This window comes from Marmota marmota, unplaced genomic scaffold (assembly GCF_001458135.2).
Source record: "Marmota marmota marmota unplaced genomic scaffold, marMar, whole genome shotgun sequence".
NCBI lineage: Eukaryota > Metazoa > Chordata > Mammalia > Rodentia > Sciuridae > Marmota > Marmota marmota.
The window spans coordinates 1,464,496-1,479,646 of NW_025999900.1; the positions used below are offsets into that span (position 1 = coordinate 1,464,496).

Consider the following 15,151-nt stretch of genomic DNA (forward strand, 5'->3'; position numbering starts at 1 on the left):
GAGGAGCGCGCGCCGGCCAGGCTCCGCGCCTGGTACCCCAGCCGCTGGCGGCCGCCGGGCAGCCCCTCGCCCAACCATGGCGACTGACAGTAAGTGCGTTCCGGCCTCAGAGGCCGTGGGAGGCCGCGGCCAGGGTGGGAAGTTGTCTTTCAGACGCCTGCCTTTGTGCTGGGCTCGCGGGAGCAGCAGCCGGGTACTCCTCTCCTCCCGGCGGGCCCTTGCCCCCCGCGCTCATCACCCTTTGCTCCCAGGCAGGACTAGAGAGGGCGGGAGGGATGTGGTGGAAGGGCGTGCGCCAGGCGCCAAGGCGGAGGGAACACTCGATGCCATGGGGTAGCGGGGCCTGCCATCTCAGCCGTTTGGGGGCACTGCCCCCAGGCCCGGAGCCAGTCTTCAGGGATCCCTGCCACGAAGACACTGCGAGTTTTTGGAGCTGTGAGTTCAAGGTTCGCCTTGAGTTCTGGGTTGGGTTTGTGCACCCGCCTTCTGGGGATCAGGATGGCTTGCAATGCCACAACCCCACCAGGGTTATGTTCCCCTCTGGGCAGCGGAGGGCCAGCTAGAGACCATGTCTGGCTACCATGGACAGTGAATGAGAAGCTCGCGGAGACTTCAGGTTGAAAATCAGAATGGAAGTGTTGGAAGGAGCTATTCGGCCTGTCTTTGGCTTCTTAGAACCTCTGCTTTTTTGGCTTATGATTTAGGTTAGGTCCACATCTATGAAAACTGATTAAGTTAGATGTAGCTGAAGCTAGATGTGTTAGTAAAGCCTCAAAGGAAGTTCAGGGGAAAACCATTGAGTCACACCTGTCCCATACCCAGCTCAGGCCTATCACATTTTAAGGGCGCAGGAGAGACCATTTGAAAGGTGTTTTGAGACATGAGATGGAGCAGAGATGGGAAGATGAGGGTCAAAATTTCTGCAATTAATTATTTTTCTTTAAAATTATTAATCAGCCAAGAACATAGTGCAAAGAGCATGGGTTTTGTAGTTGAAACGCATGTATTTTATATTCAGAATTCACTAGCAATGGGATCATGACACTGTCCACAATTTCTCTACTGAAAACCCTGACAGCTGTCATATCTCAGGTGATGGTAACACAATTGGCTCTCCCTACCTAGCAGTTGCTCTCCCTCTCCCCATTTGCCATAATTTTTCTTGTGTGAAGATGCCAACATGCTCTCTCCACTTTCAGGTTTAAAAGTATATAACAGTTTTTACAATATAATCAGCTAATATGGGCCAAGCTTCCCTTTTTCTCAGTTCTGCTCATTTATACGAAGAGTGGTCTAGCATTTTTTTCCTAGGAAAAGAAATTTTGGATTTGAACTTTTATTAACTAATTAAAACACAACAAACAAGTAGATAATTAAACTTGGCCTTATTCATATATTTCTTAGAAACAATAAATGGTAAAGGGACTCAAACAGGCAGTTCATGCATTCCATGAATGCAACGGACAGTTCTTTTTTTTTTTTTTTTAAGTTTTGGGTAAAGATGATGCATTTGGTATCCTAGAAAAAAATTTGCCATGTTTCTTTTTCAATTGAGATAAATGTTACTTCTACTTCCTTATATGGTATGTTCAACTCTACGGAAGAATCAAACTTTATGCCATTAATTTTTGCTTATGAAAAAATTATGATATTTGACCAGCTTAGCTCTTGAGGTGATTTGGGCCCAATATTATGTTTACTCTCAGCTGAAATGGAACTAGAAATCAGATAGGTTTCCAGAGTTTAGAGAACAGTTAGTATTTGTTCTTATTTATAAGTAACAGGAAAGACTTACCATTTGTCCCTGTGGAAATGAAGAGAAGGCAAGTATTTTCAGTGAGTATTTTGAAAAATACCCCCCAAATCTTGAATGTATCTTCAGTTTAAAGTTCCACAACCTTCTATAGTTAGAATAGAGGTGATTCTATAGTGTAGAGCCCATGATTCCTTCTAGACACAGAGTTTTTTTAGTTAGCTCTATGGCTGGTGAAGTAACTCAGTGGTAGAACAGTTGCCTGGCATGTGTGAGGTCTGTGTTCTATCCCCAGCACAGGGAGAAATAAAAAAAATAAAATAAAAAGAAAGTTAACTTTGTTTTCCAGCCCTGGCTGCACATTAGACATATCCTTAAGAGCTTTAAAATATACATGGACATCAGTATTTTTTTTTTTTAAATAGTCTCAGACTTTCACAGGCATGCAAATCACCTGAAGTGCTTGTTAAAAGAACTTGCTGTACCCCACCCCCAGAATTCCTGATTCAGTAAGTCTGAGTTATGGTCTCATAGTTTATATTTCTAATAGCTTCCAGTGATATGAAGCTACAGTGCTCCTAGTGCTTCTTACCTCTGCAGGTGAGGGAATAGTAGATGACAGGCAGGTAGGGGTATACAGAGAGATGATAATTTCTTCTGAAGTCTTGTCATCAGACGGTGTGTATATGGCCTTTTTATGATAAATCAAACCTGGGTTCAGTATTGCCTAAGGACTACAACTGATTGCTTTTTTTTTTCTTTTCTATTTTTCTCCCCTCTCCCAAAATTTTCCCTTGAGGGAAAAATTGGCTTAAAGCCAGGCAAATTCAAATTCTCTCTTCCATTCCTTTCCTGATGGAATCCAGAAGGACTTTCTTTATGAAGGTGTTCTGAAAGTGTATATCAAATATAGAGATTTTGTAAAAAATAGTTGCCTATAAACTTATAATGTTCACAAAGAAGAATGTTGCCTACAGAAAATGTCTTTATGTCCGGACAGCAGGATGTCTAAGGGCAGGTTCCAGAAGAGAAATGAACTCCAGAGGCTTAGTGTGGTTTTCAGTAAGTTAGCATGAAGTATTAAGCAACTTTGTTCCAATGTGTAATGTGTTGTGGTAGTACTTAGGTATTTGAACTATGTTTTATGATTTCCTCAGTAGCAAGTGTTCCAGATAAGTCTTTGTTTCCAGATAGTAGTGAAGAATTTTTCTCTTTTTCTTCCATTTATGGCATTTGTTGAATTATTAATACTTCTTTTTATGGGTCTTTGTTTTTTAAGTCACTTGAGTCTGCTTGTAAGAATTAAATTCTCAGGAACAGTCAGGGATGTTAGGCAATGTTGGAAATAACTAACTATATTATGTCTCAGAAATCTTGAGCAATTCTTGAGTGGTTGTGTCTTGGGGCTGTTGCTGATGAACATTTGGTATTACCAGGGAGACATCTGGTTGCCTATGGTTGTTCCTAGTCTACTGGTTGATCTTGTGTCTTTTTTTTTTTTTTTTTGCCTCATCCATCCACAAATGGATTGTTGCTACCCCACAGGCAGTATCTATCCACTAGTAGCCATTCTATCCCTCCTACTTTCTAGTTGAGGGAGTTTCTTTTTTCCCCATCCTCCCTACTTCATCAGCAATCTTTGTACTTGATCCTGGAGAACGGAAGGAAGAGAGCCAAGGAGGGAAAAATCAAATGTAGAACCTCGGCAGGAAATGATGGGGAACCACTGCAAAATATTTGCTTGAGATATTCAGGATGTAGGATGTCTCAGACTTTCTCAGGCATGCAAATCACCTGAAGGCTGTAATTTAGTCATTACCATGATTTAGGATTATGGATTGATTAAAGGAAAATTGCTTGGATTTGAGCGAAAATGAAATTGAAATTCTTGAAATTTTTTCTAGTAATTATTAAAAAGGTTACAAATGCTGCTAAGTAAAATGTACAGAGAAGAAAGTTAGAAAATGATAATTTACATTAAAATGACATTACTCACAAAGAAGTGATATAATTCACAGAAAATATCCTTATGTCCTTATAAACATAACAATAGTATTGAATCAAGAAATAATCATTCATGGAGCACTGTGAATACAATACCACTTATACCAAAAATATATAGCCTGGTTCTAACCTTGAGAAAATATCAGAAATATCAGGTGAAAAATGCTACCAAGGACATTTGAATATGTGTTCTGTTTGGACAATAGCATTGTGTCAAGGTCAGATTTCATAAATTTGAAAAGGAATGCCTTTCTTCTTAGGGGAAACGGGTATAGTCAGGATGAGGGGGCATATGTCTGCAACTAAATCTCAAATGCGTTAGGAAAAGACATATGCATGTCTGTATGTCATATGAAAAAGAGATAAAGCAAATGTGGCCAAGTGTTAACATTTGGTGAATCTAGGAGTTCCTTGTACTATTCTTGCAACTCCTCTGCAAAAAAAAAATTTTTGGAGGAAAAAATGCTTATAAATGACAGAACTGAGATGTCAGCCAGTATTCTAGGCGTTATGGTCTAATACTATTGAGATGACTTTTTGAAAGAATAATGTTGAAGGACCCCCATTTGTAGATTCCTCATTATGGTTTGGGATGATAATATTCACAAAGCTTTATGAAAATGTCATATGGACACAAAAGAAAACAGTCTAATGAACCCTGAAGCACCAGAGTCCGCTCAACTGTAAGAGGTGTCAGCATTTCACCACTCTTGTTGCATCTCTTTCCAGCACCCTCCTAATTTTCTGGAGAACGTGTTTTGAAAGTGTCTTTATCACGTTATATTAACCACTGTCTCTTCAGCATGTCTCTGTGCACACTTACCCCCTGTAACTGCTAGGCTGTTATCCCACTGAAGAAAAGGACCCTACAATAAGAGATGATAGAATTCAGATATTATTAATGTCGTCGACTAGCAATCAGTGTTCTGAGAAGTGCATTGATTTGATACATATGGGTTATACTCTTGCTTTAAGTTTGAAAAGCTGACTCAGCCTGGGTAATTATAAACAGTGTAGAAGAAAAGAGAAGCTGCTTGTTCTCGTTTTGTTTTCCAAATTCTTCCTCCTGTTTTTTAAACCAAGAATTAAATTCTAGAGAAAAACATAAAGATGTGTCTGGGGACAGTATTCTGGACTGATTTACTCAGTTGGGATTATCCTATTGAAATATTCTGGAAGTATGCCAGAATAAACACTTTCATACTATTTGAGTAGAATTCCACTTTATAAATTTTCTGATTGGCATCTCTGAGTTGGTGAAACTTTTTCTCAACTGACTTAACTTTCTAATTGTATGTAAAACTTGGTCTACCTAGCAATGGGTTAGATCTCTTGGGAGGAGTAGATTTGGATGACATTTGTTGTTTTAGGTCACTAGGCTATCATTTAGTCATTACCATGACTTAGGATTATGGATTGATTAAAGGGATGCAAATGATGGTAAAATTCATTAACAGGTATTTCTAGTGTATTAGGGAGATACCTGAAGTACACATTACAAATAAAATTCTTAAGTGCAGTTGTCTTTCATTAAGGATTATCCACACCTGACTTTTTTAGATTTTTAATTCATTTAATTTTTAAAAAATTTTAATTTGTTATATGTGACAACAGAAATACATTACAATTCATATTACACATATAGAGAACAATTTTTCATATCTCTGGTTGCACACAAAGTAGAGTCACATCCTTCATGTCTTCACACATGTACTTAGGGTAGTGATGACCATCACATTCCACCGTCTTTCCTACCCCTATGCTCTTCCCTTACACTCCTTTCCCTTTTCCCCTTTGCCCTATCTAGAGTTCATTTAATCCTCCCACCTCCAGCATATTATGAATCAGCATCCCTAAATCAGAGAAATCATTCGGCATTTTGTTTTTTGGGATTGGCTAATTTCACTTAGCATTATACTCTCCACCTCCATCAATTTACCTGAAAATGCTATGATTTTATGCTCTTTTAATACTGAATAATATTCCATTATGTATATATACATCACATTTTCTTTATCCATTCATCTATGTAAGGGCACCTAGGTTGGTTCCATAGTTTAGCTATTGTAAATTGTGCTGCTATAAACATTGATGTGACTGTTTTTTAAGCCAAGAATTAAATTCTGTATGTTGTTCTTAAGTCCTTTGGGTAACACATCTGATTTTAGGTAGTTTACATTTATGGATGAATACCATTCCTTTAGAATATATTTTCTTTTATTACCAGACTAAAAGATCCTCTGGATTCTAATTTTAGAAATGCAGTAAGTCACATTTATAGTTTGACTCACAATGGAGTGGAGGTTAAGAGATATACAATGATTTTACCTACCTTAACATGAAAATTCCCCTTATTTATTATACCATAAGCATAATCTATTATCAATCTCAATTAGGTATTCAATTGCCTTAGCTCAGAAATTTCAGAAGACTGGTTAACAGTGTGATATGGTAGAATGAAGTTCAGGCTTGGTTTCAGAGGTGCCTGAGTTTTGATGTCTGGCATTACTACTCAGTGGTTGGGTGATGGGCTCAGGTAGATTGACTTAAGTGAGGCTTTGGCTTTGGCTTATTCCATTTTGAGTAATTGCAAGAAGCAAATGAGATGGTACAGAGTAATGCCACGAAGAACACAGCCATTAATTCAGAAAACTGGTGAGGGGCGATGGGGGATGAAGAAAAGACAAACAGACATACATAGAGAAAAAGCTGGGGCCAGGTGGGACATCGTCCCCTGATGGAGGATGAATGATCCAGAGCTAGCTCTGCACATTTATTATATAGATTTAATCAAAAGGTTATTTGTGGGAAAGTTTTAGCAAAGCAGGCAATCTGAAGGATGCAGGACTGGCAAGACATTAGGATTATCATGTTATGTTCAGAAATCTCTATGCCCAGGAGTTGGTGCCTGAGCTCAAGTTCCTTACTGATAAATTTCTGTGCCTTTGTACAGAGCCTCCTCAGTTAGGCATCACCATAGCAACTGGGCCATCTTGACCTGTACCTTTGCACAGGAAGTTCCCAGTGCAAATGCTGCCATGTGGCAATCAGAAACCATGGTTCAAGTCACTGCTCTCCACAGAATAGGTGTTCAATAATAGGTGTTCTGTCTCCTCACCTGATGCTTTCTGTAATTTATAGCTCATATCACAAGAACAATCTGACCTTCAGAAACAGGGTGCCCAGTCACTGACATTTTTCTGTGTGAAGAATATAAAATTAAGTACACATGTTCTGTTAAAAATGTAAGACTCTAGGGAAGAGAATCTAGGACAAATCACCCAAAGGTGCAGAACTCAGATTTTAAATAGAAGTATTAATCATGATGTTTTTATCCCCAACACTAATTGTTTTGGGCAAGTGTGTTTGCAGCATCTATCATAAGCATATGAATTTGTGGTGCATGTGTGCACACTTAGCTTTTATTTAGTGGCCTTGGGAGAATTCAGTCATAGGCTTTTGAGGGGCTAGCACAGCTGCCTCTTTATTGAAGATCCAAGAGGATTCTGAAGATTTCTCTGCTAATTTGCATTTGGTGATTTCTTTTAGACTTTGTGGCCTAGCCTTCTCTTGGATGTGACTCATGGATAGGTGTTACACTGGAGAGGTGTGTTGCCCCTTCAGTGACCTTGGAAAGCTTGAGGGTATTGCTAGTTGTTCCATTATTGTGTTTTAAAAGACCTTAATCTTCTAGTAATGCCCACATTGCCTGCCTGGTGTCTCCACTGGTCCTGACCTCAGTCACCATAACAATTTCTGAGAGTAGCCCATCTTTTGACTGTGGCTCTGTTGGGGGCCTGCTGTTGCCTGTCTCGACATTCCCCATTTCTCCTCTTTTCAATGTGCTACCTCTCTGTATCTGCCAATCCGATTTCTCCTTTAGTTTTACTATTTCTTGGAGTTTGGGCTGAGACACATGGACTTTATTAATCTAAGATTTGCAGCATCCTCAGCAGCTTAGCTGCCTTCAGCCAGCTTACTCCTGATTCTCCAACAGGGAGGAGGGAGACTATAACTCTTCACCCCTGATCTCCTACCATCCTTCTCCTTAGATTTTTTAGAAGTATATTGCAGTGTCTTTCCTTACTGGTCCATTAGAATAAAATCAATTCTTAAGATTTTAGTGGTAACAATTCCAATCATAATGAAGTCATGTTTTTTCCTACAGTGTTTTTTTTTTTTTAACTCCTCTGTATTTGTTGTCTCTTGTTGCATAACAAATCACTAAGTGCATAGAAGCTTAAAACAACACAGTTTGTTATCTCATAGCTCTGTACGTCTGGGGTCTTGACTTCTGGGGGTCAGGGTGTCAAACAGGGTGTCAGCAAGGACTGTGTTCTCTTCTGAAGGTTCAACTGGAGAAGGTCTACTTCCACTCCCACAAGGGGTTGGTAGGATTCAGGTCTTTGTGGGCTGGTAAACTGAGGGCTTCAATTTTATACTGGCTATTGGCTGGTGGCCTCCCTCAATTCCTTTCTATGTGAACCTCCCCAGTATGGTCATTTGCTTCATCAAAGTCAGCAGGGTCATCTCCTAGGAAGCTTATAAATGATAAAAATCATGGAAGTGAGTGCCAAAGATTCATATCTGGGCTGTTAATTCAGAAACCAGACAGGGGGAGATGGGGGATGAAGAAGAGACAAACTCTGATGGAGTTTGACTGACTGACCAAGAGCTAGCTCAGCACATTTATCATATAGGTTTCATCAAAAGGTTATTTGTGGGAAAATTTTAGCAAAGCAGGCAATCTGAAGGATGGAGGACTGGTGAGACATTAGTGTCATCTTGTTTTGCTCAGAATTCTCTATTATTGAGAGTTGGTGTCTGAACTCAAGGCCTTGACTGATAAATGCTACATACCCTCTCTGTGCTGGCATCACCATAGCAATTGGGCCATCTTGACCTGCACTTTTGCACAGGCATCTCCTAGCACAAGGCAGCCATAAGAGCGTCAGAGGCCATGATTTAAATCACAGCTCTCCACGATCCCATCATCTTTGCTGTTTTGTTGGTTAGAAGCAAGTCATAGTTATGACTCTTGATTTTAGATGACATTGGGATAGTAAAGCCTGAAATACTTGCTTAGGTCAGAAAGGAAATTATTTTTCTTTTATATTTTTCATGGAAGCAAATGGATTTTTTAAGGTACACTGCTAATGTGTGAGGCACATTATAGGGATAGGATATTATTAGTTGTAGTTTTAAGGCTCTGTATGCTTGCATCATATACTATTAATGATTTAATCCAGTTATAACTATTTTCTTATTAAGAAGGTGACAGATATCTGGAAACTGGACAGTTCCTGACTGTCTCATAATATTGTTCTGAGTGACAACAAATTACTGATAAATTTTCCTTTTTATATTATTGATTTAGAGTTTAGAATATGAAACCAGTTTTAAGAGTTCGCTTAATGGAAAATATTGATTTTTATTGTATGTCTCTGTCTTGAAATTTTTTTTAAATAAAGTAGACTTTATTTTATTCATATATTTGTATGTGGTGCTGATAATTGAACCCAGTGCCTCACACATGCTAGGCAAGTGCTCTTCCACTAAGCCACAACCCCAGCCCTGTCTTGAAATTTTGAGCTCTTTGATTTTTGGTTGCTACTTGTCACCCAAAAGCTATTCTATGGTAAGAGGCATAACCAACATCATCAGCTGCTTACAATCAAGGTAAGACTATCCTACTCTTGTAGAATCCTGGAGACAAAAATTTTCATTTTTATCGATAAAATTAGCTTACATAAAAATGTATAGGAAGGCTACTGAAATTATTTTATTAAAAAGCATCCTTTTATAACTTTCTTTTTGAAGTTATTATCAACTCTCCCAATCAGAATCTATCACTCATTTTACCCATACCTCTTAATTATTTAGTTTATATGCACCTTGAGAGGAAGATCTACTTTTTAGTGATATTTCCTCTATTTTGTTGTCTGTTGCAGCAGCATGGTGGTATAGATACAGTAACAGCACAAATGTTCAGCAAGTTCTGTTTATCTGCTCTGAGGCACCTTGCCACCCTGGATCTCATTGTTGTTTTTCAGTGATCCTCAAGATGTGGCTTTTTGGATCTTGGGGACCCTATGAACCCAGAGGCTGGTGGTCCCTGATACTTTTTACATGGTCTGTGAGGCCAAAACGGTTTCCATAATAAGATTATGTTTATCCTTTTAATCTCATTTTCTTAAGTGTACATAAAAGTTTGCAGAAGGCACATGAGGGGCTATAATAACACCCTGCAGTCAATAGAATGTATGCTTATGTGTTCTTCTGTTTTAAACATATCTCAGTTTACATTTGAAATATGGTACAGATTAATAAATAAAATTCAAAATTCTAAAGTGCTTTGGGGTCTTTACATTTTTGAAATATATAAGGTCCTAACTAAGACCATAAATTTGAGAACACTGTATTACTTTGTCAAACGTTATTCTGGAACAAATCCTCTATTAATATCTTGAACAGCTGGGTATGATCCTTGGTTATCCATTCACATTTGAGAGTAAGGCACTGGTTATTAATTTTTTTTAGTTGTGGATGGACACAATACCTTTACATATTTATTTTATATATTTATTTTTATGTGGTGCTAAGAATCCAACCCAGTGTCTCACATGTGCTAGGCAAGTGCCTCTACCACTGAGCACTAGTAATTATTTGTAAGGGCTGCTTTATCTGCTGTATTGCTTTCAGGTGATTATTCAGAAATCTGTTTCATTGTGGGCACCCAGTTTTTGGTATTTATAGATATTTTTCTGGTTCCAGTAATTTTTTTTTTTTAACAGAAGAATATTTCAATTCCCTGTTTCTGGTTCTCTCTGAGAAAAGCTGTGTACATAAGCCTACCTGTTGTCATTTTGTGAGTTCAGGCAGTGAAGAGGCCTGGCTGTCTTCCCTTATTTGAGCTCTCTGTGAAGACCCTATTTTCTGTACAGAGCCTCATTTTGCCACAAGGTGATGCCTGGTTCCCAAACCCAGAGCCTCTGCTTTAGTTTTTCCCAAGATTAAACAGAGTGCCCCACATCAGTGCATTGATTAGCTCAGGTTACTATAACAGTTTTAGTGAGTGCTTGCATCATTTTGACCAAAATACCCAACAAGAACAACTTAGAGGGGAGAAAGTTTATCTGTGGCTCATGGATTCAGAGGTCTCCATCCACAGGCAGCACATAATGGGGAAAGGGCATGGCAAGGAACACTGCTCTGCTCATGGCAGCCAAGAAGCAGAGACAGTGGGGAAGGGGCCACAGGGAAGTTGGACCCCTTCAGGACATGCCTAGTAACCTGCCTCCATCAGCCCTGACTCACTTGCCTACAGTTTACACCAGTCAGTCCATTCAAATTAGGATGGACCGATTAGGTTATAGATCTCACAATTCAACCATTTCACCTCCGAACATTCCTGCATGAATACTGGAATTTTTTGGGGATACCTCATATGCAACCCATAATAATAACAAAATAATATTATATGAGTGGCTTAAACAAATAGAAGTTTATTCACATTTCTGAAGGCTAGAAGTCCAAGGTTGAGTACCAGCAGAGTTAGTGTCTGGGATGTTTCTCTTCCTTGCTTGCAGACGGCCACCTTCCTCTGTGTCCTCCCAATATGGAAGGAGAAACCTTTGCCATTTCTTCCTCTTCATATAAGCCACCAGTACTATTGGGTTAGGGTCCCATGCTTATGACCTCATTTAACATTAATTACCACCTTAAAGACCCTGTCTTCAAATATAGTCACACTCTGAGATCCTGGGACTTAGGACTTCAACATTTGAATTTGGGGGTACACGGTTCAGACCATAACATTTAAGAAGGGAATGTTCTTTGGCTTTATAGAGAGATTTCCCTCTCTATCTTTTCAAACAAGTCTCCTGTTTTAAATCCTCCTTTCTGCTCTTCTTCTGAAGTGATGGGTGATTTCAATTATGGAGCCATTCTGGGATTCTACAGCAGGAATTGGCTTGCTTGTTGTGTTATCTCCCTCCATAGGTACCTTGAAGAGAAAGACAAGTGAGTCTCAGTTTTTGCTATATCCTTCCCATTTCTAAAAATGTTTTAATCTTTCTGATCTGCTCTTGTTCCTCCCTTGCACTTTTTCCTCCTTAAATCATTTTCTCTAAGGAATGCAGGGATGGAGATAAAATCATGTGTTCCATCTGCCATTTTACACTGGAAATGAGTCATGGGTAGATATGCTAATGTTAACCAAATTTGCATTTCTGGGACAAGACCTATTGGTCATGACATTTTTGGTTATTACTCTCACTTTCTTTTGGGTTATTTATGTGCTTCTTAGTGTTCTATTTCAAGTTATATGTTGCTATATCTTGTATTTTTCAAGTGTTTGCAAATATGAATTATGATATACATACTTTTCATAGTCTAACTTAGCATCAAGATTTAACCCCTTCAATGGAATACAGGAACCTTAACACCATATGAACCCCTTTCCCCTTCCCCCTGTATTTTTAGTTATCTTATAAATTATATGCACATTCTTTTATGGACTGAATTGTGTACTTCCAGAACTGTTGAAGTATGAATTCTAGTACTTCAGAATAAGATCTGGAGATAAAGTCTTTGAGGAAGTAATTCAGTTAAAATTTACATAAAATGAGGTTATTAGTATGGGCCCTAACCCAATATGACTGGTGTCTTTATAAGAGGAAATCTGGACATAGATGTAGAAGAAAGATAATGTAAAGACCCAGAAGAAGATGGTCATCCACAAATAAGGGAAGAGTTCAGAAGAAGATGGTCATCAGCAAACAAGGAGAGAGGTCTCAGAAGCTGTCCCTGCTGGTACCTTGGTCTTGGACTTCCAGCCTCCAGAATGTGAGAAAATAAATTCATGTTGCTTAGTGGACCAAGGTCTTTGTTATGGTAGCCCTAGCAAACTAACATGCATAACTTTTTAAAAATTTTTTTAAAATATTTATTTTTTAGGTATAGATGGACACAACACAATGCCTTTATTTTTATGTGGTGCTGAGGATCGAACCTGGTCCTGCCAGTGCTAGGCGAGTGCTCTACTGCTGAGCCACAATCCCAGCCCCAACATGCATAACTTTTGCTGTCAAAAGTCAAAACATATTTTAAAGAGCTCAAATGGAGAAAAATGGTCTATAATGTTTACTCAAATACTTATTATCTTTGTGACTCTTCTTTCATTCCTGAGGATCCAAATTTCTCTCAGATTTCTTTCCCTTAGGTCTGAGGAAGTCCTTTAGTAATTCTTTTATAGTTGGAATGCTTTGTCTTCCTTCATCTGAAAATACCTTGACTTCCCTCTCATTCCTGGGGGACATTTTCACTGATATAGAATTTTAACTTGAGAGTTCCATTATTTTAATTATTTTTTGGGGTACTGGGGATTGAATTCAGGGGCACTGAGCTGCTGAGCCACATCCCCAGCCCTATTTTGTATTTTATTTAGAGACAGGGTGTAACTGAGTTGCTTAGCACCTTGTTTTTGCTGAGGCTGACTTTGAACTCACCATCCTCCTGCCTCAGCCTCCTGAGCTGCTGGGATTATAGGCATGTGCGACCATGCCCGGCCAAGAGTTCCATTTATTTTATCACTTGAAAAATGTTCCAGTTGCTTCTGGATTTCATGATCTCAGGTGACAAATCCACTGTCATTTGAATTATTTTTCTATTATTGATTGAATGTATCATGTGTCTCTGGCTGCATTTATGATTTTTAAAAATTGTCTTAAAAATTATATATATATTGTACATGGTAGTAGAATGTATTTTGACATATTACACATATATGGAATATGACTTCCCATTCTTCTGGCTGTACATAATGTAGAATTACATTGGTTGTGAATCAAATATGCACATAGGATATTAATGTCCAACTCATTCTACTGTCTTTCCTATTTCCACTCCCCTCTCTTGCCTTCATTCCCCCATGTCTAATCCAAAGTACTTCTATTCTTCTAACCCTACTCCTCCTCATTGTGAGTTAGCATCCACATAGCAGAAAAAACATTCGAACTTTGGTTTTTTGGGATTGGCTTATTTCACTTAGCATGATACTCTTCAGTTCTATCCATTTACTGGTAACTGCCATAATTTCATTGTCTTAGTTTTAGAAATTTAATTATGGTATATCTGGGTATGGAATTCTTTGGGTTTATCATGTTTAGAATTTGGGTAGCTTCTTAAATCTTAAGAGTTAAGTCTTTCTCCAAATTTGGGATTTTTCCTCTATTATTTCTTCAAATAGTTTTTCACTTCTGAATTTTGCTTCTCTCCTGGGATTCTGATGACACAAACGTTAGATTTTTGTTATTTTTCCACAGCCCCCAACTTGCTGTTCATCCCTTCATCCCATTTTTCCCCTCTGTGTTCTTCAGATTGGGCAATTCATTGATTTGTTTTAAAGGTCACTGATCTGTCATCTCCATTCTGCACTGAGCCCAGTCAGTGAGTTTTAAAATTATTACAGTTATTGTGTTTTCAGTTCTAATGTTTCCACTTGGTTGTTCTTTATATCTTTAATATTTTTCTGAGACTTATTATTTTTCCCATTTGTTTCAAAAGGATTTATAATTTCCCACTGAAGCATTTTTTATGATAACTGCTTTAAAATCCTTGTCATATAATTCTAGCATCTCTGTCCTCTTGGTTTTGTGTCAGTGGATTGACTAGTTCTTATTTGACAAATTTTTCTCTGTACTTTTTGTGGTGAATAGTTTCTTATTGTAGCCTAGATATTTTGAATATTACAAAATGAGACTGGTTCTTATTCAGACTACACTTTTGGAGGTAGTCAGTCTATTTAGATTTAATATTCTTGTCCTTACTAATGTGGGCTGTGGCTTAAATGTCAATTTAGCTTTTGTTGCCTTTGCAGTACTACAAACATTGCCTTGATTGTGTGTGTTACCCACAGGTAATTTGAAACTGGGTGGTATTTTTCATGATAGTTCAGTTCCCCAACTTTCCTTTATTGATTCAGGTTGATTTCATGCATAAACCAATTATGGGTATTTCCTAGAGTAAGGTGGATATATTCAAAAGTATTCTGTCCTGGACAGCTATTCTCTTCCTCCCATTTGTTACCTAGAGAGAATGGTTCTCAACTGGGAATGATTTTATTCCTTTAAGTGATCTTTGGCAATGTGTGAGAAAATTCTGATTGTCTCTACTGTGGCAGTTGCTACTGGCATCTAGTGGATAGAGCATGGGTATGCTGTTAAATATCTTGCACAGAGAACAGGTCCCTACAACAAAGAATAACCTGGCCCCAAATATCAATAGTGCCAAGACTAAGGAGCCCTGAGCTACAGAGAGTGGATTTTTAAAAAATTTATTCCATCTTTTCCAGAAATGAAAGTCCTTTCAGCATTTTAATATACTATTATTTTT

General features: G+C 38.3%; 1 protein-coding gene across 3 annotated transcripts in view; it reads left to right on the forward strand.

Annotated features, from left to right (window-relative positions):
- The first annotated feature begins 6 nt into the window (after positions 1-6).
- Syt16 (synaptotagmin 16) overlaps positions 7-15,151 on the forward strand; it is a 255,172-nt gene continuing 240,027 nt past the window's right edge. For all 3 annotated transcript variants that reach the window (XM_048798461.1, XM_048798463.1, XM_048798462.1), the window contains exon 1: positions 7-89. In XM_048798461.1, coding sequence (XP_048654418.1) covers positions 77-89 — 13 coding nt within the window. In that variant the 5' untranslated portion in view covers positions 7-76. The remainder of the gene's footprint in view (positions 90-15,151) is intronic.